This window comes from Antennarius striatus, chromosome 16 (genome assembly GCF_040054535.1).
Source record: "Antennarius striatus isolate MH-2024 chromosome 16, ASM4005453v1, whole genome shotgun sequence".
NCBI lineage: Eukaryota > Metazoa > Chordata > Actinopteri > Lophiiformes > Antennariidae > Antennarius > Antennarius striatus.
The window spans coordinates 17,470,327-17,497,104 of NC_090791.1; the positions used below are offsets into that span (position 1 = coordinate 17,470,327).

Genomic DNA, 26,778 nt, shown 5'->3' on the forward strand with positions numbered 1-26,778 from the left:
ACGAAAACTTGTGAAACAGTCAACTGGAGCAGCAGAGGTCTGGTTCTGGCCCAGGAAAATATCTCAGAAGAAATAAGACCGTCTGTGCCTGTTCTTCACAGTAAGATAACACACACACACACACACACACACGCACACGTACGTGCACAGACACGTGCACACACACACACGCACACACACATGCGCTAACGCTGACTTCTCCCAGTCTCCCCCTCCACATGAAGGCAGCCTTCATCGGAGGTGTGCGCCCCGCTCTCCTGCAGCTCCTCTCCCCGTCCAAAAAAAAAAAACCCCCCACTCCACCGAGCCTCCACACTTGGAAAAATCTTCCAGCAAGGGATATTAAACTCCGATCCACAGTCTTGTCTTTCCCTGCGCTCTGCTTTTTTCCCCCCCCTCCTCCTAAAACAGAGCTCCCCTCCTTCTTTTCTTTTCTTTTTTTTTTATTTTTTATATGAAATACATTTCGGGAGAAGCGCCATTTTCTCTCCAAAAACCATGTGCGATGGAAAACGCGCAACAAAAGTTTCCTGCGGTACAAAACGCGCTTCGAGGCGGGACGAGCGACGCAGAGTTGACGGGAAAGTTTCAGAGTCATCCAGACAGCAGGAAAGACGCTCCAACACAACACATAAACACATGTGAAATAACACACAGAGGCTGCGCAATAAAAAAAAAAAAAAGGAAGAAAAAAACCCAAAACCGGCGTCCCCATTTACAGCTTTGCCCAAACAGTAAAAAGAAGAGAAGACAATTTACCTGTGTCAAGCAGTACGGGGAGTACATGGTTATTTTAGAGAAGAGATTTGGAGAGCTTATTTAAGTTGGATAGAAGCTCGGTATGGTGCTGCATTGCAATCGCTCGCCGTCCTGTTTCTCTCACTCCATGCTGCTGCAGCTTACAGTAACCCCGCCTTGAAAGTGAAAGCTTGCACAAACTTTCAGGGAAAAAACTTGGTCTCCCTCCCCTCTCCTCCTGCACGACTTTTAGCGCTCTCTTCTTTTGCGACCAATTCTTCCTAAAGGCGTTTTTTTTTTTTTTTTTTTTTGGCGCAGATTAACCAAGGTCACGTTGGCAAAATGTCTCCTTTTTTTTTTCAAGACTATATCTTTTTCTTTTCTTTTTTTTTTTTTAAATTGTTCTGACGCGCTCCGCTGCGCACATCGGCTCCATCAGCGCGTCGTCTTGTTTTAATTTTAATGTTAACATTAAAAAGTCACGCTTGGAATAAATAAACAAATAAACAACTTGTGCATCCGGTGGAACAGAAAAGTCTTGTTTTGTGAAACTGTAGTTACGACTGTTGCTACATTTTGACGTGCGCAAAGACACGTGAACGCATCACCACCCTGCATCGGTGGAATTGGGTGGAACAGCTGCGAGGCGCACAAACGGAATAAGTTTATATATTCAGTGGGACATGTGCAAACTGACTGACACATCTTCCTGCTCTTAAAAAACTCATTTTTAATAAACCTAAAGCTCAGTTGCATGAAATATTCCTGCTGCAGCTCCTGATCTTAGGATTGCAAACTGTTAAATCTAATGCATTAAAAGCTGAAGTTTGCAGAGGATTACATACTTAAATTCATTTGCAGCGGATTTGAATCAACGCATTATCTCATCAGGGCTGTAAAAGTTAAGTCTATTTATTTACTGAACCATATTTGACCCAGTCTGGAACCCACAACTGTAGTTTTAAAAAACCAGTGAAGTGAGTCCAAGCCAAACAGTCGCTGCAGCATTCAGTGGAAGACGAGCAAACAGTGAGGAGAGACGTATAATCACAGCCTGTGTTGTATCACAATGCTAAATTGTGCTAAACTGGGGTGGTGTTTTGAAGAAACAGAAACTCTGTAACACACACACACACACATGCACACACACGCACACACATGCACACACAGAGACGGTCTACATGTCACATAAAAGTCATAAAATGAAGTCTCTTGGAATGTGGAGTGCGGTGCAGAGGGAATTTGGGCGGGAGTGAAGTCATTGTAAAGAAGAGGAGCTGAAACTCCGTCTGACACTGGATTTACGAGGCCTACCGCTTGTGTGTGTGTGTGTGTGTGTGTGTGTGTGTGTGTGTGTGTGTGTGTGTGTGTGTGTGGACCACAAGCCTCTGCAGGGCAAACAAAAGAGATCTGGGCTCTGTGTGGCCAATTACTGCACACGGCCAGATACGCCTGGGCCAGGGGACGCATGAGGCGAGGAGAGGAGAAAGTGTGTGGTCACCCAAACGAACGGCGCAGAACTGTCCTCACACAAGGTTACCAGCATTCCTCTCTGAGAATACGACACTAACACCTAACACACACACACACACACACACACACACGGACACGCCCCGCCGCTCGCAGACTGGCATCAAGCTTGACCTTTTAGGCAGGTGAATCCATTCTTCAGACCTATTTATGGCTCCCAGCTCATTTCTGCAGTGGAGTCATTACCAACAAGTGCAAAAGGTTATAGTGAGTGGTTATAGGAGGCCCACCCCCCCCCAAAAAAAAAACACCACCACCCCTTGACTTTATAGAGTTAACTTGCATGCAACACACGCAAACACTCCTCTGCCGTGGCTCCTTAAATGAGCCACACATTTAGTGGTCTGTGTGAGTAAATCTCTCATTAAGTAACACATGGTAGAGCCATATGCTATGGTTGGTGGGTTCTGCTGCAGCTTTGCTTTTTCACACGCTTCAAATATACATATTTACCACTGCTCCAGAGAGCGGCCGACGCTGTAATGACTTCATCCACCAGCCCGGAGCCGCAAGGACAAGTCGAATTAAAAAAGAAGATTAAAGATCAGGGGAATCGACGTGTGATTTATTCCCTCGTCGTCCTCCTCCAAGGAGAAGCTTTAGGTGAACAAAACGGCTTGTTCAAGGGTGAGAGTGGACGCAAATGTGCCTAAAAACAGTGACAGATGTCAGATGAAGTGGGGCTTTGTTTTGGATAAAATTGCATTCTTTGTGCTTTAAAGATGTGTTTCTGAACTTTGAGAGGTTGAGAGCGGGAAAATCAGAGGTGCTGCAAGGTCACGCTGCAAAAAGTCCTCCACGCTGCCAAGTCCTTTCCCATTCCTCCCAGTTCAGAATGGCTTTTTTTCTTCTCGTTTCTATTCTGTTGAAGGTTTGAGTCCCACTGATGCAGAATGTGCTCGCTGCAAATCAGATTTTTAAGAGACCTGCAACCAAGAATTTGTGACATCACGAATAGTTTGGAAGCTGGTCCCACTCCGCTATTCAGCGTGATGTGGAAACACACACCGAGAAATACTGTGTCCAGCAGGGAAATGAAAATTATATATTCATTTAAACTAGAATTATTATTATTATTAAGTGATAAATAATTGGAAATAATAAATAAAAATTGTTATTTATAGGGGTTTTTTGTGGAAAAATAAGAGTTCTTATATGTTTGATAAATATGTGGATGTTCTCTAAAAAAACAAGATATTTTCATTGTAAATAATTATCTTCTCTTTTGATTTTTCATTATAGTAATTAAGTGCCTTTTATATTAATTCATAACTTTGGTGTCTTTTCATCACGTTTGCCTGCAGCCTGATTTGTAAAATCTGTTTTCCTCTTCAGGTGAATCTGCAGCTTGGAGATCTCGGCGTTACATTAGCTTTCACATCTGAAGAGCTCGTCGACCTTAATTCGAATGCACAGCAGAAAGTGTTGCTGGCTTCCTCTGATGGTTAGATTCTTCCCGCTGAGCAGCTGGATTGTGTGTATGTGTGTGTGTGTGTGTGTTACTCTTCCTCACGAGGGTCGGACGACTGAAACATCATCAATAAAGTGAGTAAGTGATGGACGGTGAACAGAAACGTGCTTTATCTTCATTTTCTAGTGTGTTCTAGCATCACACTTCATGATTCTTCCCTCTGGAGGAGAAACCCTGCCTTGTTCTGATTTCAGCACGCAGACACTCAGTCCTAACAGCCTCTTCAAACACTTCCATTTCTATTGGAACCAGATTGAAAATCTCACTTATGTCACATGGTTTTTGTAAAAAAAAGGAAAGAGTTCTTTGGGATTCAATTATGGGCAGAGATGACTTAATAAAATAGAGATTCTTTTCTTGTGAGATGCTTCAGGCTTTGACATCGTTAGGCCTCTTCAGATCCAGCTCATAACTCAAATCCACATGACAACCACACACACACACACACACACCTCTTCATCTGGGGGTGTCACACTCCACAGAAGTTGTGGCCATCGATGGGATCGGCCGTTCTTTAGGATCATACAACATGCAAAACAGGTTACTGAATTAATATCCACTGACTGTGGGTAAGAACTTGCAGTAAAAAAACCCTGACCAATAACTCTTGAACACACACACACATGCACACACACACACACACACACACACACACACACACACACACACACACACACACACACACACACACACATCAGAACACAGAGAGGAGGGGGCTGTGATGCTCTCTGTGAAAGACGTTGAAGGTGGACACCCTCCTGTGGATGTTCTTGAACTCGCTGCCCCTGGAATCTAACCCAGCTCCGCCGACGCTCCTCCTTCCCCCTTGAAAACGCTCCCCGAGCAGCCGCGCTACTCAGTTACAGCCATAATGCTTCATTTCTGTACCCGAGACACACGATACGCTGAAACAACCCAGATTCTCTGGGATACTTGGCCTAACTTTTAACTCGGGGAAACAAAGACTCACAGCCTAGAAAACAGCTCAGGCCTCATTAACAAGTTTTTTTAGTCGTCCACATCCTCTCCTCCTCCTCCTCCTCCACTCACGGCCCCACCTCTGTTTTCATTACATTTTATATCACTTTCATCATTCTGTGGGTGCATTCTCCCTCCTCGTCTTTTATTCTTACTCTGCCTCTATCTCTCCATCTATCTCTTTAGTTTTTATACAATCTGGCTCGCCGCACGTTGTCGTCATCGTTTTTTTTGTTTTTTACTCCCATGAGGAGAGGGCGCTTCGGTGGTGGAATAGCGAAGGCCCCTCTTTTTTTTTCTTTTTTTTTAAAAATGTGTGTGTGGAAAAAATGATTGTAATGGTTTGCAGCTGAGTAGAGGGAGCTGTGAATGACATTATGATTGTAGTGCAATTACCATGAGCATGAAAACACACTGTCAGTCATACTAATGACTCAAATAACAAATGTAATGCCAACACATTAATAATAATAATAATAATAATAATAATAATAATAATAATAATAATAATAATAATAATAATAATAATAATAATAATAATAATAATAATAATAATAATAATAATAATAATAATAATAATAATAATAATAATAATAATAATAATAATAATAATGCATACCCTGTATGAATCTGATACTACAAAGCATTCAGGCATCCCAGGACCTCTGGAGGGTTCTTCGTTCAACAGAAAGGTTTCAGTTGCCTGAAATGTAACACAAGTTATCCATTAGTTCACTCGTTCTTTATGTTCACACATTTTCAAAAATACACAGAAGGTGACTGCAAGGCTGCGAGAGCACAGTTTGGATACGAGCATCATGCTCGGTAACTGCTGAAGAAACCTCTTTAATTTTATATTCCAATCATTTACACACAGACACACACCATATACTAAGCACATTCGACACAGACTGTAATTTTCAGGCACACAGAGGTCAAATGTCGCAAACAAACACGAGTCGTCCGATGCACTGCAGGCCCCTTACTGCATTCAGCGATAGATGCAGCTAAAGTTTTTATTGTAAGTGTTTGTTTCTTTTCAGAAAAGTTCATTTGTATGCCGCAGGACATGCCGGCAGAGACTTTGGCTCTGAATGAAGATCCATTGCAGCTCTGCTGTCAATTGGGGTAGCCGGGCCAGACAACATGAATGGGAGGGAACCACAGACCGAGGGTCTGGATCAGGGACCAGGAGTTCTGCCTGGTTAGCTAGAGCATGGGTATTACTTTTAAGACCAAAGTGGTACAAATTGGTTTTTTACCAGGCTAAATTTATATGTCTGTTTTTGGGAGTCGACTAAAGTTGTAAGGCGAGGGCTAAAAATTCCTTTTTTTCATGAAAATAACTGTAAGTTAGGGAAAGTTTTAGTGCAAATAAGTCCAGGGGATGTAAGATGAGTCTTTTGGGGGAAGAGAAGAGGGGAATAATCCTATTTTCCAGAACCTTACGTTCTCGGTCTTAGCATACCATAAGCAGACACAAACACAAATCTAAAACAGGAACAAACATTGCTCGTAGCCACTAACAAAGTGTAAAGTTATACTATTTAAACTGGCATGTGAGGTAAACAATTTTTTAGGAAATTCAGAGGCATTAGGTTACTTAAGCATTTACATATGCCCACACATACACGGACACGGGATTGCACTTGGACAAATGCATGCGCAGACACATGCATAAACACACAGCGCTATAATAAGTCCCAGACTCAGGCTAGCCGAGCTGCGGCTGGAGACACAGGCTATTCATATCCTCCAGAATGAGAGGTTACAGCTCCAGTCCTTTCCCTTTCCCTTTTTGCTGTAACAAAGGAAGGGCATCTGTGTGTGTGATTTCACCCAATCGCTGCAGCAAAAAGGTCCAGCAGGCAGATTGATTAACATAAGATTAACATTGGTTTTGTTTTGCATAGCCTCTCTCTGGCTCACAATACGTTTAGCGAGAGCCACATGAAGCGTTTCCCTCGGTTAAACAAAGTTGGAATTCAAGTCATCCAAGTGACTGAGGAAACACTAGCCGTGGCGCTCAGCCTCAGCATCCAACCTCTGGCCTGTCATCCTTAATATGAGAGGAAACACTGGAGGTAAACCATTTAAAACCATTTGTCCCACTAAATGGCGTCCTTGTCAAGATCTCTGGGCTTTCCGTTAAGCTCTTAAACTGCCCAGACCAGCTGAGGGATATATTTTACTCGGCTGATAATGGTAGAGTAGTGCAGAACAAGACACGCCGGAGCTCCTGATTGCATCTTTCGTACAGATTCTAGTCATTTGATGGAGGGAAGTGACTTGAGCTGCACAGACCAAGACGTGAACATTAAGTAATAACAGTTAAAACCTGTGGTCAGCGTATGGAATCTGTTGGCGATATCGTTCTACCTCTCCAAACCTCAGAGAGAGAGAGAGAGACGACGTTTGTCGGAAACTGATGGGTTGATGATGCTCCCTGCTGCCCTGACCTGTTTCCCCATTTTTATGAAGCTGATACCAAATATATATACTAGTGTAAGTGTTTTTATAGATAGAGCTACAAGGAATAGATGCAGATCTTTGTGTAATCAATGTCTAAAAACTCTAAAACCATCCAAACTTTGGGATATTGACTGTTTGTGTGATAGAACATGCTGTCTGACCAACAGTTAGACCTCAATCACAGACTAACTTGGGGGTTTTTACAATTTTTTTCCTCAAGTAACTCGATAAGATTAAAACAAATCTCTCGCCTGTGACCTGTGTGTTGCTTTGATTCGGCTGCGTAGCGTTCCCGATTCAAACCTCATGCGATACAATCACAAAGCTGATTTTTTTTAACCAGGGGAAGTGGCTAAAGTCAATACCAAATCAACATGCGAGCTCTTATTTTTACAAACAGTGGATCAAATGTCTGAGGAACGTCAAGGGTTGTAGAAACAAATCCTCAGAGAATTACGCTCAGACTGTGCAGTCCCACTAAAACTCTGCAGTTTTATAGCGTCTCTCAGTTCATTGTTTTCTGGCCTGAAACTGCCCTGGTTTGGAACGCTGCCTCCGCTCTCGTCAGGTTTTTGTCTGCATCGGACATAAACCTAAAAACGGTGAAACCTTACGCTGCCGGGACGGCTCTGGATGTCTGACAACGTTAGCGACTAGCTGCTGAACAGAGAGGAGCATTTCATAGCTGGATGTTTCCTCACACTGAGCACAAAAGATTGATCTTATAGATATCAGATGGACATCAAGGTGAATCCAGACATTCCTTTGTGTCTGCTGGGTGTGTAAATTAGATATTTTTAGCTATCATGCTAACCCTATCAACCAAAAATGCTATTAAAGGTCAGTTCTGTGTCTGTTTTAGGGCCAGGAATCTGTTCTTCAGGTTTAAAGATGAAAAACTCAGCTGGATTGCAGGCAAAAACATTTTTTTGATTTAGTCTAATGTTTGCCCTGGTTAGATGGGTTTTGAAGATGTGAAAATACAGCTACAGTTCCAACATTTTAAAGGCAGTCTTTTCACTGTTCATGTGGTTTGTTATATGTGTTCACAGGTACTGGAAGGACTTGACCTGCGCCCACGGAGATCTGATTACGTTAGTGACCATTGTGGTTTGTTATTTGTCTGCCAGATACCTTCAAACGTCTTCAGGGGTACCTGATGAACGTTTGTACAAGGTGGATACATGTTGAGATTTCACTTCCTCCAACTTTGACCATATCATGTATAAAATAAAACTACCCAGCCAGGGAGAACCTGATGTTGAACTTGATGTTTCATCACTATGCAGGACTAGATCCAAATCCGATCTCAATCTGGATCTGGGAGTTTATATTGGAAGGGCTTAGACTCATGGCTCTGGTGTGGTGGAGATAACGCAGAGTCAGAGTCATTCTAAGAGATTTCATGTTTCTGTGAGAGGTAAAAAATTATATCCAGATGAAAGAGAGATCCAGATCAGCCATTATGGAAAATCATATTACTGCTTATAAATCATAATCTGCTCATGATGATCACATGACTCCTGATGCTAGGAGTACGATTACAGGGCCAGTGAACCGGCCGCTACTACTTCATGTAGCATGACGCAGGTCTGAGCAACGACACCGCAGTGTGTGTTCTACCCCGGGTGTAATGACACCACTGATGTCACGCTGATACCGGATGGAGTGCACATTTTCTGTAAACCCACCATTCTTCCAGACTGCCTACGTCAAACATTTTCTCTCCTGAAATAGGCTGGAAACTATTTTCTGATTATTCAGGTGTTAGTGGAGATATTTGTCGTTGTTTTTTTATATATATTTACATATTTATATATATATATATATATATATATATATATATATATATATATATATATATATATATATATATACAAATATGTATATAATAGTATAAAAACTAAAGATCAATATAAATAAATACATTATATATATAATATTTAAATTAACTGGCTTGGAAATCAGATCACACATGATGCAGCCCTCCCCATTATTATTTGTGAATACACAGCGATGGAAGGCAGGTATCCTCACACGCTCTGATTGAACACCTTGGGTTCTTCTGCTGCGTTCTAATCACTGGCAGCATCTGAGTTCACCATTTCTAGAACATGGGAGGCTTCCTCTGCAAACATCACTGACATCCCACCCAGTCCCTTTTCAATCAGCTTTAATTGTATCCTCATTCTTCACCTGGTAACAAGCTAACAAACCTGTGCATTTGTGGCACTACATCAAAGACAAGGAGGGATGGGAGGGGGAACTTGTTTGTATAAAAAAACTGTGGGGGAATATGAAAGGGGAAATTTTTATGTTGTGTGAGTCCAAGCCAGCGCCACCTCAGGGAGAAATGCTGGAAAAATGTGATATTTTACACCTGCATCTCAGGAGGTGAGGAATGAGACGGGGAGCAGGGGAGGCGGTAATTAGAGGAGCGCGCCTGTTTATAAAGGATTTTTAGTATGTTTCTGGGGCTTGCCACTGGTTCTTTTTTAGCATTCAATTTGGCATCATGCATTCACTGCCAGATTATTAAATATGCTAAACCTGGTTATGAATGCTAGAAAAAAAAAAGTGTTGAAATTTTAAACAAATATGCTAATATTGTTACAGTGATAAATAGCTGGCAAGGCCTGTTTAATGAATAATGCTATTGGCTCTAATTCCTCATTAAGGCCCTAAAGAGGAGAGTGAAGACAGAAAATACATGTATTATTGTTTTGGGGTTGTTTTTTTTAAATTAAACTCAGAAGGCAAGAAGATACCAAGACCTTCCCAAATTAAGTAGATTCAGACGACTGTGTTACGCAGCTGCTGTTCAGGCTGGGGTGTCTTGTGAAACCAATTAATGTGAGGGTAAAGTCTTGATAAAGTCATTGCGGCAGGGTTAGAAATGAGACGGAGGAGTGAGGGGTGTTATGTGATCATCCTGAGCGTAATCAGACAAAGTAAGGATTCCTTTACACCAAAAACATATCAGAGTTAAGAGTCTTGGCATCACAGTTCTGTTACAGAAATCTGTCAGCGTCGTCGACGAGTTTCTTCCAGAGAAAACAAATCTGATCAGGTGATGCATCTGCTTTTATTTCAGAATTACCTACTTAAAGAAACTGAGTTTCAAAAAAAAATCACTCAAAGGGAGAATAAAAGGGTCCCTATTGCTTTTCCCTGGCACAAAATACTCAGCACTAACAAATTAAATACAAATCTTTTGATATTTATGCTATAGATCTCTCCAAAAGCAATGACTTCATAAGTAAAAACAATGCTGGTAAAAACAGATTTTGTCTCTAAGAAACCATAGATCTGAACTGAAATACACGTATATAACAGAGTCTTTATGCTCCCAGTGTGACCCTGATGACGACTGAATGGATGCAAATAGTGAGAAACGATTTCAACATGTTTTTGTCAGCCTGCACCTTATAAATCACCTGTGGCATTTGTAAGACTCACAATAATTAAAATAGTCGTTACAAACATTTGGTGCTCATTTCTACTGATTTCATTATAAAGAGCGGACAGGATCTGGTATGTTGTCCGTCTAAAAGCCAGTAATGGTGCTGATGACATCATGGTGGTAAGTTCACTTCAGGTTCGTCTTGAAATTAGTTTGAGGCCTTTCCAGAAGGCCAGCGTTATAAACGGAGCGTAATTTGTGACTATATTGAGGTATTGCATTATGTAAATTACTGTTTGATTGATCAAAAGTCAGCATGTCTCAGCCTCTGCTGCTCTGATTTGAACAAATCTTTCGTCAAAACACCCAGAATTCACGCAGGTACCAAACTAGATCCTCTGAGTGGCGCTTTTGGGCGTGTATTCTCTTTTATCCGCTCCCACGAATCTATGGGCGTTTAAAAACGTGTGGAAGAAATTCGAGCACGTCAAAATCTACACGTTTTCGTAATTGTTTTCATTTATTTTGTCACTGAAGTGTCGCGCCAGAGAACACGTCACACGATTACCTCTCATCTGTGCTCGCTGCCCACTCCTTTAAACCACGCCGCAACATTTACAGCGGCCGAAAAAACACCCTGACAGCCTCATCTGAGCTCATTCCCCCTAATATTTACGCTCATGTAGAATGATCAGAGTTTCCATCTTTAAACTAGAGCGAGAGCTTACGTTACACAACATATCATAGTTTGAGTGCGTGTTTATTTTTCCAGGGAAATGTCAAGGCCAGGACAAGAGTAATAGCACAATATTCTGTATACAGCGAGGGATGACATCACTGGCAGCAGCGGCGGGGATCACACAAGGCTGGAAAACTGCTGCTCTGATCATCATGTGGGACACACACACACACACACGCACACACACTGATCATTAGAGGTCAGCAGCAGTTTTCCAGTATGTAAACCTTTATAACATGATGATGGAGGTGAATATAAAACAATGTTATATTACAGTTAACGTTTCCTTTTTCTTTCAACATGTGTCCATCTTGGAAAAATCAATAACCTGATATGATAGTGATGCTCTTTAAGTGAAGCTGAAGTGATTTTTTTATTTTATTTTTTTGACTGGCAGCTCCAGGGGGAAGCCCCCCGGGAGCGTGATTGACAGACACCCCCAGTGCACTCTGAATAAACTTAAATGAGTCGGAAATAGATGGCCCAAATCCACACTATAGCATTTCATTTCTTTAAAAAGAGGTGTGTTGCTGCTATAAGTAGGAGAAAAACAAGTGGAGATAATCCCGTGTGAGGCCTGTCCTGAATTCTGTATCATTTTTACTGATGAGCTTCTTGGGCAGCTGCCATGTCAGCTAGGATGCTGGTAAACAAATAATTATTCATACTAATAATCTTCCATATTCATGTGCAAATAAGATCCTTTTCTGGTATCTAAGCAGCTTCAAGGTTGTATGTGGGAGGTTTCCCTTTAACTGTTGCCTAACTTGACTCATTCCATGCCAAAAAAAGGGGTCAAAGGATGAGTAGATATAAATTAAAATTCTACAGGAAACAGACTTCTTAGGGATTTTTTTTTTGCAAACATACGAGGAGATATTTAACAGGTCTGACTACAAGTTAGGGCAAACAGAAAAAAATATAAAATTATATGTGTTGGGATAGATAGATAGATAGATAGATAGATAGATAGATAGATAGATAGATAGATAGATAGATAGATAGATAGATAGATAGATAGATAGATAGATAGATGTGGACAGACTGATTGATTGATTGATTGATTGATTGATTGATTGATTGATTGATTGATTGATTGATTGATTGGTGAGGCGCCTTTGAATCACTCCTCAAACGTTCCAGAAACACCTCCTCTGAAGGTCACATTTGTGTGAAACTTCGCCTCCAGTGGGATTCTGGCGCTGGGAGCTGTGGGAGCTGAGCGCATCCCAGTTTAACCTCTACAAGGTGCCGTGTGACGCCTCGTTATGAGCTCCTTATGACGGGTGATAGCGCCCATCACACGCAGCTATAAATAGTCCCACAGCAGAGACCCCTGATTGGGGGGGGGGGAGTCATGTTCTCTTTGTGGGGAAGGCGGCAGAAGGCAGTGGGCAGCGGGCGGTCAGCTGAGGGCTGGATGGGAGGTGGGGGGGGGGGTCCTGACATGTTATTTATCTATAAATAAGGTTCATCATGTGTTTCTTAAAATCAGCCTCGTTTTAGAGAAATAACCCAGGAGACACACTGAGACCATTACAGACCATTATAATGAGTGTGACAGCAGACACACACACACACACACACACACACACACGCGTCACACATATAAAGAGAAACACATAAAAAATCATAAGTGGGCAACTCTGGCCACTAAAGCTTTGAATTTATATTTGTTAAAAATTAATTCTATGATGAAAAACTACACAGAATCTCAAAGCTGACTGCACAAATGAGCAAATTATTGGTTTACATAGCACGTACCATTGTGGTGTAGGGAAATGTGCCAACACTCTCAAAGACCCATTTTCCACTCTGAAAAAGTTCGGCTTCCAATAAAAAAAAGTTTGTGGGAGAGAGAAAACGGCTCGGTGTCCTGTTCACTGGGGCCTCATACCGGAAGCAAAGGAGCGAGATGACGCGGCCTGGCGCCCGGTAAACATTTTTTTTTTTTTGCGGTCAAAATCTTCTCGGTCCAGGAGGACAGAACCGTATAATCCAAGCTTCTGCTTCTTTACAACGAGGTGTTTCTGTTAGATTTCAGGTGGTGATGTCTCCATAAAACCGTCCGTGTCCACGTCGGTTGTCGCCCGTCAGTGCGCGCCGCTCGACCCGGTGCGTCCCGGTGCCGTAATGTCCACCGAGCCGCCGCGCTCTGCGCCCCCGACAGTCCCCGTGTGCGCGCCGGGGCGACGGAGCAAGGAGTCCGGCTGCGCACCGACAGTAAGTAGCTCGTTCTCTGCTTTGACGCGCTCCCCCAGTTCGGCTGTGGCCCCCACACAGTCCCGCAAATGGGACGCCGCGGCGCGCTTTTCTTTCCCTGTGCGTACTCCGGTTTTTTTGTGGGGGGTGTGGGGTGGGGTGGGGGGGGTTCCTACCCCACCTGTTCCTCAGTGTCCGGAGAAAGTTGCGGACAGATCTCCGTCTAGAACAGAACTCACCGTGTGGCAGCGCGGATGTCGCGACATCCAGAGAGACAACCCGGAGTGGATGAGAGCAGCGGGACGCGGTGGGGGGGACGCCAGCCGGGACTTTGCCTGCAAGGCTGATCGCAGCAACGGAGGTGAAATGTGCGCATCCACCGTGTGAGACACGGCTGACATTAAACAAATAGTAAGGAGCGGAATAAACAGCGTGGCTCGACGGGACGTGGGGTGTCCTGCGGCCGGAGACGCGCAGCGGAGGTGAATTATTAATAACCAGAGCGGTTGACAGTCTGTCGTGTTCAGTGAGTAACCAGGGCGGCAGCTGGGGGTTTAGAGGAATTAAATACGGGCTCAGAGTAAACCGTGGACGCAGGGGATTAGTAGCTCTCACCGGCAAAAGTGTAGGGGCAGCTCGGGGCTGACGGGGAGGGAGGGAGGGAGCGCAGGTCGGGGAGCAATTTGGGGGAAACAGTGGAAGTGGAAGGTCATCCCAAAACCCGTGTCCTTCAGGTGAGGTCAGGAAGATCACGTCATCACAACCAGTCAGCAGAAATACAGTGGAAAGGGAATTTAAATTATTATTTTGGTCTTCTTATTTTATTTTAGAGGTTTAACACCCCCCCCCTCCCTCCCCCAGACGCGTTCCAGCTCTATACCTCCCAGCGCTGATTTAATTCTCATGGCAAATGAAAGATATATCACATCACTGATGTGATGGAAATGATGCAGCCAATTATTTGTGGTGAGGCCAGCCCTGGGCTATAATTTTATAACACCTTCATATTTTTTTACTAGACTTTACTCACAACCGCGGAGCTGCTGGTCTGCAGGCCCTCTTGGTTATGACAGGCATGCCCACAAAAAACACCTCTGCTCAGGTGTACGTGTGTTTATTTTGTCATGAATAAAGTAATGACTTGGATACGTGACAGAGTGCAGGTGCATGACTCCTGGCTGTTTATTCTCAACAAATATCAAACCATCCCGGAGCTGAGATGAGGTTTTTTGTTTTTTTTTCCAGACACGCCTTAGAAGACAAAAATGTGAGTAGATTCCAGTGTTTATGACATTAAATGGAAACGAAACACTTCATGCAAACCTCCTGCAATAAAACGATGCGCGGCCGTCATAATGGATCCCACCTGCACCCAATTTAGTCTGTATTGATTCAACTTTATCACTTAACTCACAGGCAAACAAAAAGCTTAAGGATTTAGGTTTGGTCCCTGCCGAGAGGCATGCTGGGATACTTTAGAGTGAGCAGCTTGAATCTCTAAATGTTTTAATTCAGAAGCAGCAGAAACTTCAAAGTGCTGCTATTTTAGATTAACAATAAAGGAACATTCAGATTGTAATTTAATGAATGTCGGCTCGATTGAAAATAAGATTCCTTCAAAATTAAATGAACCAACAATTTAGTTCCACAGAGTCATGCTGATTTATTTTAATTTTTCAATCGACGTTTTATTGTAGAATAAAATATCTATTTACAATCACCATCAAACACATTGGGCTTTTATTTTATGCTAGACTTTTTTTAAAGACGTAATTAAATACATTAGAGTTGTCACAATATTTAAAAAAATTTTCACAGAAAGCTGCTTTAACCTTTAACATCTTTATATTTATTTAATATAACACAAAGGGAGAATTTCTAAGAAATTTAAAGCGCACAAAAATACAAAAAAAGAACATTAAATAATTCGTTTAGGCCTCAAGTGTTGCATTTGTAACTTCAAATAAGATAATCAAAAGAAATAAAGGCTAGAATATGTGACAGTGGGGAGAATTATATTTATTCCATATTTGTTTGGACTTCAAATACCCTAAAAATAAGTGTAAATGTAAAAAGCACTAAGAAAAAGTTAATTTAATTTGTGAACTTTATGTGATTTTTTTTGTGTGTGTGTGTGTGTGTGATGTTCTTTTGTTATCATACAACGAATACAAAACCCCCAACTCGGTCAGATTTCAGTCCCTTGTGAAGCGTGGTTATTAAATCTGATCAACCCACTTCCACAGTGAACCAGTCGGGCCTGTGAGGAGCGGCCTGCAGCGGAGCCGGTCCGGCATCATCTGTCACAAGTGTGAACAGGATAATTAGTGACAGACGGGTTTAAACGCGTCCACATACTCTGTATTTTCTGTCATGATGATACTAATTCTTTTGAATCACTCGGTTCATTTTATTTTTATTTGACCTGGTATTTGACCTGAGAATGACTGAATTTTAAATTGTTGAACATGTTTATATCCGACAGGACTTAGAGAGTGTCATTACTTTTTATGCTTTTAATTAGAGGCGTTTAGAAGCTGGGAATTTTAATAAAAATGTATATTTTGCTAAATTATTTTAGAAATTCGACTTAAATGGATAAATGTAACAAAGCAATGGATGATTTTCTTTGATTAGCTCCAAACTATCCAATCCAGCTCCCAGTATTATGCATTATTTTAAATGTGAGGGGTTTTTATATATATTGTTCGATATTTTCCACTTTTAAAATATCCCATGGAGGTTTTCCATACATTTCCATACATCCCGCCTGCGTCCCAGCTTGCGCTCAGTTCAACCTCCTTTTCTGTCCCGCTCCCACGTCTCTCCCTGGAGGTTCACTCAAACTGGGAAAAACAAAAGTTCCACTAGGCAACGCTCCGTCGAGGAATGCTGACCTTGGCACGGCCAGTGGAACCGGCCCGACTCTCGGCCACTCTCTGGTCTCTTTTGGTTTGAATTAAGGCGCATGATGACCTGCGCAAACTTCCAAAAGTTGCCACCGTGGTCAGAGGAGAGCTGGAGCCAAGTAGCTGCAGGATGCTGCCCCGAATGGTTTGGAGGAGCTTTGGCCATCCGCACTTACAGATCGGAGGAGTTAAAATATCACAAACATCACAGTTAAACGGGATTTAGATTATAGGACACAGTACAACCTCCCCCCTGGAGAAACATGAAGAGCAAAAAAGACCACCAGCTGATTTAAGGTGACCCTAAACTTTGTGGAGACGCTCTGATATTAGAGACCATATTATTATAGATTGTTATGATAGACTTGTAAAATATGGCTAAAGTTATGGAGGAGCTGAAGAAAGTTTAGAACTTTTATAGTTCAGGAAAAATAAGGCTGTCATAACCCAAATAAAAAAAATTCTGGAATTATAATTTTAATATTTTAAAAATAGAAATGTAAAAGTACAACAAAATCAGCAGCATCACCTCCTAATTATTAAAGCCACAATTAAAGATTTAAAGTTTTACTAGTATTGTATCTCACTGAAGAAATCAGATGAACTATATTTATTTCTGATGATGCATCATTTTTATGACAAGAGCAACAACAAGACTTAAAGATATACAGCCTGAGAAAAATTGACAGTATTTTCATTGTGCAGTACAGAAACATGTTAAGTACAGGTACCTTAGGGAGTGTACTAACATAAAATATTTGAATACATATAATCAGAAAGTTCCCGACCAGGCTCAGTGAAAAGTTGAAGAGCCAGAGGAAAAGTAAGCAGAAGGATTTTATTTTTTAAACGCTTGAGGTGAACGGGTGCACAGAGTTTAAGAAATATAATCAGATGTTAAGACAAATGTCACGCAGTTTAAAAAAACCCAGATACAAACACAACGGAAAATAGAGGAGTCACATTATCTTGACTGTTTCACAGGGTTGATGATCATTTGTTCCAGATGATCCAGTTTCTTCTGCCTTTATATAGGAATGTGTTTCAGGAGCTCTGGGAAGCTTTTGGCTTTGGATCTTTTTTCTACATTTCTTGACTGACGTGACTTTTCAAACGTGGTCGATGTTGAAATGCAGTGTTTCCATATTTCACAGCGTACACACTGATTCATCTGTAGGAAGTAACAGGGGCCTCAAAGCACCTTTGAAATCCAGGTTGAGTGTAGATTAGAAACGGTGCTAAATTACCCAAAGACCCTTGAGAGAGTGTGTTTGCAGATCAAGGTGGGAAAACTCTGTCAAGTAGGATTAGACTGAAGTCTCTGAATTTAAATTTAAAGTGTTTAATTCACTGAATAGAGAAAGTTTTTTTTTTTTTTTTTTCATCAGACGGTGGGTCAGAGGTTTCCACCCCACCTGCAGAAAAACACTCCATCATCAGGAAGTAGAACTAGACTGTGCACTCTCACTATTATATCATGCATTAGCATGAGATAGCTCAGCTGCTAACTAAACACACAAATGCATCCACCTGCAGGCGGAGTGGTGAGATTAGCAGCACCTGATGGAGGAGGATGATTGGCGGAGCCTCTGATTGGCCCAGTAGAGGACCTAGCTAACTGATGCTGAGGAGTGTGTGTGCCTGGTGTGTGTGTGTGTGTGTATCTCTGAGGGTAACCTACACTCCCCTGCCTTATCAGGCGGCTCCACGGCACCGCTAGAGGAGCACAGCTCTCAGGAGGGCAGGGCTAGCAGCACCTCGCTTATCTTGTAGCAGCAAGGAGGGTTTACAGGTCTGTTTAGCCCACTGTTTGTGTTTGTGTAGGGGAAAAGAAGAGAGCCGGGGTGTATTATTTTGAATTGTAGACTGATGTGTGTGTGTGTGTCTGCATGGAGCAGTATATGCGTGACAAAGGTGCACACTCAAGTGCAGGAAGTATTTAATGAACTGCACAGAGGAGAGCAAATCTTCAACCAATGGGAGCTCTTCAGAGACACCCAGGAAGTGAGACAAAGGCTGTGCAGCGAGCCAGGGGTTGAGCATGAAAATCACACAGTGCCCTTCAAAGGGGAACTCGCTGTGATGCATTAAAAAGCCCCCAAAAGTTTAAAAAAAACCACACACACACCTCCCTCCCTCCTTTTGTAAAATCTCGATCAAATGGCTCCATTTGTCATTGTGCTGATTGGAGCACACTCCAGCAGAGTGCAGCTCAGTGATACGGTTCGCTCTGGTTTGTGTCCAGCCGGTACCACCAGAGAGTGTCATCGTCTGGGGGGGGGGCAGAAAGCAAGGGGGGAAGAGTACACCCACCCCCTTCCACCTCCCTATAGGAGAAAACAGGGCTTGCTATAATCTCTTTTCCTGGCTCTCCATGAAAGTGAGAGAAGAGCCACCAGAGCCTCGGTCTGCTTAGATCTGCTGCCCCCCACCCCAACCACTCTATCTCCTATCTGCTATCTCCCCTTCTTTTTCCATCCCGCTGTAGTTCCTGCTCTTCATCCTCCTCATCACTCTCTCATTCAGGATCTCCCCACAGTCACACTTCATCATCCATCCGTTCGCTCAGTAGATCATTCCTCACACCTCTGCTTATTGCTTTTCAGATTTATATCTCTCTTGTGTTGCCTCCTCGACTATTTTAGAGCGGCTATGACGGCGTCCGCTCCCGGGGATCATGTCGAGCTGCTGCCACCTGAATGAAAAATCTCTGCTCGGGTTGCCGTGAAATTAATAACATTTATGGTCCCCGGATGATGAATCCTGCTCACATGGGCGATCCCTGACTTTGTGTCTGGCGTGGCAGTGAGTTGGAATTTATGGTTCCAGGTGAAATGTCTCAACAAACACTGGATTCATTACAGTCAGAATTTGCTAAACACACTCTGGTAATTGGAGTGACTCTGGAGTTCTCCTCTAGCGCCACCGTCAGGTCAAAAATGGTAAAATACCAATGGAATTATGACATTTACATGAACCTCAGCTGCTAATAAGTAAATGCTAACTGAGCCACTGCTAGAAACCAACATGTTAGCACCGTGAGCACATGGTCAGTAAACCCCCCCACCACCACCACCCTCCACCCCCCACCCAGTTTGTCTTCATTGACGTTTAATTACAGCATCAGATTTTAAGCAAAGTCCTCCAAGTACAAAATGTTCCCGTCGTGGTTCCTAAATTTCCAGCACCCGTTCCGATGCCCTCCACTCACTGCGCCCCCTCTTTCACACCTCAAAGGGGTGGGGGTGGGGGGTGGGCTATCATTTTATGGATCCATGCCATTCAGTCTGGTCCCCCAACCCCTCTCTCCGTCTGCCTCCACTTCCCATGCTCTTCCCTTCACTTTCCTCCCAAGTCTCCCCCGCCCCCCCATTCTCGTTTCCTCCTTCCTTTCCTCCCTCCACCCTTCTTTCTCATGGGGTGGGGTCTCCCTCTGTGGTGCCATTTTCTATTTGGTGGTACATACAAGAGAACATGAATATTCATCACTAATCCACTCTGCACCCGCCGCCGCCGCCGCCCCCCGATTCGGCCCTGCAATCGAAGGCAACACTTGGTAGTGGCACATGGCGAGACAGCTGTTGCAAACCAAGCCAGGCATCTGTGCAATGGGTGAGTACGAGCAGAAAGAGAGGCTGGGGGGGGGGGGCACTGTTAGAAACGGATAAAAAGGACAGAGATGAAGAGACAAGAGGAGTTGGGGGGGTAGATATATGTAAGGGTAGAGGAAGGGTGGTGCAGTGGTTTGGGGGACATCTGGGGAGAGCAGAGCCAGACAGACAGAAGGAACGGGGTGGCGGAGAGGTCATCTGGGTGAAAAGGATGGGGACGAGCCAGACGGAGGGAAATGGGCTCCGATGGGAGGGTCCGTCTGGGGGGGTGGGGGGGCAGTTTGAAGGAAGACAGGAAAGAGGAAGACAGGGAGGGAGGGAGACGTGAGCACCTGAACCGTGATGCGATAGATCACACGTCCCCCGCATGACGGGATTCAAACCATCAACCCTCACATTATTATTTATTCGTTTCATTAACCCCTGAGTTTCATCAAATTTTAATGAAAAACAGCTAAATGCATAAAAAAATCCAAAGATTACAAGATAAAGACAACAATAAAACACAAACAAAAAAACAAACAAATGTGATGAACGTCGTCCCAGCAGGCCTGGTACCCCCCCCCCCCAGTGAAAGCTGCTCACACCTTGTGTTCACTCTGCGAGACCACGACACCCATGGCGAGGCGTCGCCGGCAGATGTGGAAGAAAAAGCACACGGCGGGGAAAATCATCCGTCGCCACGACAACAACACCAGCAGCTGCTTCCACTCACCAAAGCGCTTCAGCGGCTAAAGGAGCATCCCATCAACCTGACAACATTCTAGTTCACCTGTTACTCCACACCGTCTCAGGCCTGGAATACAAAGAGACGTGTGGATTGGAAGGAAGTGACTGTCATGGCTGCCTATCCAGTTGCATTGTGGGAAATGGAAGACAGTGATTCTTTTACATTCACTCATGTCATCAGCCTTATAGATAAATAAAATAAAATAAAATAAAATAAGATAAAACGAAATAAAATAAAATAAATTTAAATTAAATTAAATTAAATTAAATTAAATTAAATTAAATTAAATTAAATTAAATTAAATTAAATTAAATTAAATTAAATTAAATTAAATTCTTCTGAGCTGAACAAGTTGTACCTATGAAACCAGAAAACAAGGCTCCCACCAGCTCTGTTGAGACACAGCATCTCCACAGACGGAGAAAACGTTCTTTTGCCAGCCGTGCCCAGTCTGTGCCCCCTATAGTAACACCCTGATGCCCCCCCACCACCACCACCCTCCCTCCTCTACCACGTCCCACCCCTTCCTCCCTGCTCTCTATCCTCTCTATCCCTGCATGGGGCCCCAATACTGGCTGCCGTCCTTGCCTTTCTCTCCCCCCTCTCTCCCTCCCCCCATCTTCCTCCCCTAAGCACCCCCCCTGTCTCTACCGCCCCCCCCGTTCCCACCCGGGCACAGGGTCTGGCTCTGCCCTACATAGTGGTGAGCGCAGCAGGCTGGCGCTGAGACCAACCCTGGGGTTTACAAACTGTGTCAGTCCTCCAGACACCTCTGTGATCAACACCGACCGCCACGCGTGGGGAAAGAAAACCTCTCCCCCCCAACCCACCCCCCCGCCGCCGGGAGACGCAGTGATTGATGCTGTCAATATGTGGAAGCTGGAATAAATAAGCTTTTTGATGTCATTCAAACAGTAGAAGGTCAACACAGCAGCCACATGATTACCAAGAAGGGAATCCAGACGTACGGCGGTGGTGAAGTCACATCAAAACGTCTCCGCTTGTTAAAAACCGGCTGATTCAGAGTCCACGGCGAGGAGATGCAGAGCTGCTATCTGTGTTAAATCAGCAGCGTGGCGTGGCCTTGATAACATTTTCAATCATTTCCTCTGGTGGCATAAACAGGTTTTTAATTAAAAAAAACCCCTCTATCCTGTGGGATAAGCCCCAGATATCTTTTATGGAGCAGTCAGCCAAATTAACTTCAATTTAGGAGCACAAACTAAAGCACATTTTAAGGAAGCGTCTCTGTCACCGTTACAAATAAAGACATCAGAATGTATGGAGTTGGACAGCATCACTTTATCCAGGTTTAAACAGGTGAGGTGAGTCAGATTTGTGGACGCGTCATCTCCACAAAGGCAGATGAAACTGATCCACAGTCAGCCCTCCTCTGGCCTTCAGCAGCAAACACAGCAGCGCGCACACACACACACACACACACACACACACACACACACACACACAACATGTCAACAGTGTGCCCCACTCTCCATCCAGGAGAAGACGAGCTGTGGGTTCAAGAGCGACTTGAAGAACACAGACAGACGGATGGACGGACGGACGGACGGACGGACGGGTACAGATGAGGAGAGACGGGGTGCATCCATCCTACCATCCACCATGACCTGGCAGAGAGGTCATAACACAGCTGCCACCTGAGCCCGGGGTCACTCGGCCTCTCCCACGCCATTATTCCACACACCGCCACGCCGCCTCCCCCAGCGCCAGAATCCTCTTCCTGGGACGGCTGATGATTACATAACTCTATAAAAACACAGTCGGTGGAGGGACGGTCGGATGGAGCGATCAGCCACCGGGATGCTGTGTGAGTGATGGAGAGGGTGTGTGTATGTGTGGGTATATACTGTATGTATGCTCTGATGTGTGTGTGTGTGTGTGTGTGTGTGTGTGTGTGTGTGTGTGTGTGTGTGTGTGTGTGTGTGTGTGTGTGTCTGTGTGTGTGTTTGGAGGGCACAGACATGCCGTGGAGTCCTCTCCAAGCAGCTGTGCCTCTCGCTCCTCCGGTCCAACTGCTCCTGCTGCCACGTCCAGACCAATTCTGCCCCCCCCCAGACTGCATACATGCCCCCCGGCGAGCGCCTGACGCTGGCGTCGCCCTCACCTCTTCTCGGTGTGGTGTGTGTGTCACTAATAACGTAAGAGCGTCAAACACACTCCTTTCTATGGGGTGATACAGAACGGGCCCCAGGCCAGACTCAGACTGAGAGCCAGGTTGGTGTGGATCCTCCTCTGAACAACGAAAAACTGAGTCTCATCTGCACACACACACCCCCCCACACACACACACACACTCACACACACATCAGTGTTTACAGATGCAGCTGTATGTGTCCTATAGGTGAATCTGAGCTGACATTCAGTGAAGGACGAACTTGATATCCTGTTGAAGTTGAGACATTTTATCAATCAGTTACATCATTTAAACCTGATATCGACTGATGCCTGTAATCAATAAAAGTCTAATCAATAAAAGTCAATAAATATCCCTTCACAGTTTGGCTCAAACATGGTTGAATTCTGGCAGAGGTGCACTGGAGACGATCTCTGTCGTGTTTAACACATTCTAAAGAGTAAAAAACATCCACCTAATGATGATGTCATCAAAAACAAAAGCAATAGAATGTTTCCAGTCACATGTTAAACGATAAAATGTGATAATAATAATAATAGAAAATAGTGATAAGAACAACAACAACAACAACAATAATAATAATAATTATTATTATTTTAAGGAGCATCAAATAATAATAATAATAATAATAATAATAATAATAATTATTATTATTATTATTATTATTATTATTATTATTATTATTAGGAGCATCAAATACTACTACTACTACTACTAATAATAATAATAATTATTATTATTATTATTATTATATTTATTGTCGATAGATTAAATATAATGATCTCAGTGGAGCTTCAGGTTGTCAGGTGTTTACATGTTTACCAGAGAAATGGTTCATAAATAACATAAACATATATTTATTTACTTACACAAACGACACCACAGCTGGTGTGTGAGATGCTGTGGAGAGAAAACATGGACTCCAAAAGCTCCATTTATTTTGATGTTATGTTTTGTCATTTGGCAGCATCTCAGTAGAAGTTATCAATAGATTCTATTTGTTTTTGTCCTTTAGATCCTCTGGAGGATGAAGTAAAGATGGATGGATGATGGATGGATGCTGGTTGTGAGGTTGGTTGTATGACAGGACTAGAGACGTCTTCTCGACGGCTACCTGCGTTACAAAACCAACTGTTTACATTCATCTTGATAAAAGAGGGGGGAAAAAAACCCCCAAAACCCTCCTGCCAGACAGTTTCAGTGGGTTCACATCAGCGAACGCTGTGAGCCTCCAAACCAGAGGGAAATCTGCTGCTGATGAACACAAAAACAAACCCCAGCCGTTTTCTTCTGTGGTATAAACAGTCAGTCATTCCACATGAGGACAGCATTATTGTGGGTTTTCGTTCGGTCATGCTTATTATAGAAAATAAAAAGAAAACGTCTGAGAGAGAAAATTAAGTTTCCTTATTGTTTGAGTTTTGTGCTCCATCCAACGGAACGGCGCGTCTTATCTGATGCGTCCTATCTGTGTGATCAGGCCGCCCGTCTCCACGGCAACACGTGATGCCGCATCCGTCTCTCCGTCCACTTCATCCACTGCCTGTCTGCCTGTCTGTCTGACTGCCTGTCTGCCTGTCTGTCTGACTGTCTGACTGTCTGACTGTCTGTCTGACTGTCTGTCTGACTGTCTGCCTGTCTGTCTGACTGTCTGTCTGCCTGTCTGTCTGACTGTCTGTCTGACTGTCTGTCTGCCTGTCTGTCTGTCTGACTGTCTGCCTGTCTGTCTGTCTGACTGTCTGTCTGACTGTCTGTCTGCCTGTCTGTCTGACTGTCTGTCTGACTGTCTGTCTGCCTGTCTGTCTGACTGTCTGTCTGACTGCCTGTCTGTCTGACTGTCTGTCTGCCTGTCTGTCTGTCTGACTGTCTGTCTGACTGTCTGTCTGCCTGTCTGTCTGACTGTCTGTCTGACTGTCTGTCTGCCTGTCTGTCTGACTGTCTGTCTGTCTGTCTGTCTGCCTGTCTGTCTGACTGTCTGTCTGCCTGTCTTCGAACCCCACAGACCTGTGTGTGTGTGTGTGTGTGTGTGTGTGTGTGTGTGTGCGTGCTTCATTAACACCGCTGACAGCTTGTGAAGGAGAACACCATTAACATCACATGTATTCCCTGGTGTTTTTACATGTGTAGTGGGTGGGGGGGGGGTAGTGGAAGAGGGTGGGGGTGCAGATGAGTGGCAATTACAGGGCCAGTTACAGTGTGATAACCTGCTTGACGGGCCACACTTGGCTTGGATCCCTGTTTTTAGGGAATTAAAAAGCACTCGACGGGGGGGCTGTGTTTTATGACCCCCATCCATCCGTCGCTGCACTCCGTCGTCACCATTCAATCCCGTCTTTAATCTCGCTGAGCCTCGGCGGGGGCTAAAAGCAGGCTGGGCACACAGCCTAGATGACCCTAGGTAATATGGAAATTCATTGACCCACTCACACACACACACACACACACACACACACACACACACACACACACACACACACACACACACACACACACACACACACACACACACACACACACACACACACACACACACACACAAAGGTGATCACACATGCAGCCTCTGAGCTGTTCCACCTGGAATACTTCTGTCGATGGAGGAACGCTCGCCCCCTCGCCGGAGCTCCTTTGCCCCCCCCCCCCCCCCGCTGGCGTTACGTAACTGCACCAGATTCCTCCCTTCATGCTCACGCTGCTTGTTTTTAGTGAAGTGCACCACTTAGAAAAGTTTCCAGCCCCACACACTGCCCTACACGCTCAACTGCTCTGACTCCGTCTGCAAAAGTTCCTCCTCCAGATTATACCCTGATCTTCCACAATCACCCCCCCCCACACACACTGGGATAAATTTATGCTACATCTCCAAAAGTTGACCATCTCTCTCTCTCTCCTGCTTTCCCTCAAACACTCCCATCGTAATTTGTCTACCCTCTGGTTTCACTTATTAAGTTTCAAAAGGTTTCTGGGCAACATGGTTTGAGAAAGAGGAAAAAAAAAAAGAGAACCATGGCATTTTTTTGGCACACCGCTCTGCCCGTCTTTGCCCAGAGCGAGGAGGTTACCATGGCATCAGCGGGAACCTAATAAAGCAGACCATTGTTAGTGCTGGTGTGTGTGTGTGTGTGTGTGTGTGTGTGTGTGTGTGTGTGTGTGTGTGTGTGTGTGTGTGTGTGTGTGTGTGTGTGTGTGTGTGTGTGTGTGTGTGTGTGTGCCACATTGAATTGCATGGCAACAACCTCTGGGCAGCACCAGCTCTATAGCAGTGCTGCGCGGGGCAGCGCCAGCCTGTGATAGCACGTAAAACGTTTCTCTATCATTCCATCCTCTCTGCACACACACACACACACACACACACACACACACACACACACACACACACACACACACACACACACACACACACACACACACACACACACACACACACACACACACACACACACACACACACACACACACACACACACACACACATCTACATCTGCCTCAGAGCTGTTTCCAAAAGCTCCAGCTTAACTTTTCACTGAACCTTTTAGTCCGTCAGTCCGTTTCAAAGAAACTAAAAAGATTGCTTTCTTGGTGATTTATTGTCCCCAAACACACAAGTATAATATGTGGTCAAAGGTTAGCAAATCGAGAACGATCTGGAGTGTGTTTTTGTGCAGTGGTGTGTGCAGATTTTTTTTTTTTCACTGAAGCTGCAAAATGACTGAGAAACATGCAGTTGTGTGCCTAAAAAGCGGCCATCATGATTAGAAAATGAGCCTGTAATCTAAAACAACCCGAGGGGGAAAGAGAAACGTTTCACTTTCTTGTCTTCTCTAATCAGGGCCATTAGGAGAG

General features: G+C 44.0%; 1 protein-coding gene across 4 annotated transcripts in view; it reads right to left on the reverse strand.

The window, feature by feature from the left end:
* Positions 1-14,144, reverse strand: part of nfixb (nuclear factor I/Xb) — a 128,178-nt gene extending 114,034 nt beyond the window's left edge. The window contains exons 1-2 of one of the 4 annotated variants that reach the window (XM_068337036.1): positions 13,096-14,144; positions 5,337-5,420 (exon numbers count right to left, since the gene is read on the reverse strand). In XM_068337036.1, the coding sequence (XP_068193137.1) occupies positions 5,337-5,420; positions 13,096-13,098 (87 nt within the window). In that variant the 5' untranslated portion in view covers positions 13,099-14,144. Of the gene's footprint in view, positions 1-759; positions 1,500-5,336; positions 5,421-13,095 lie in introns of those variants that run through there. The other 3 variants (XM_068337038.1, XM_068337042.1, XM_068337044.1) reach the window with 3 other exon arrangements.
* Positions 14,145-26,778: the final 12,634 nt, after the last annotated feature.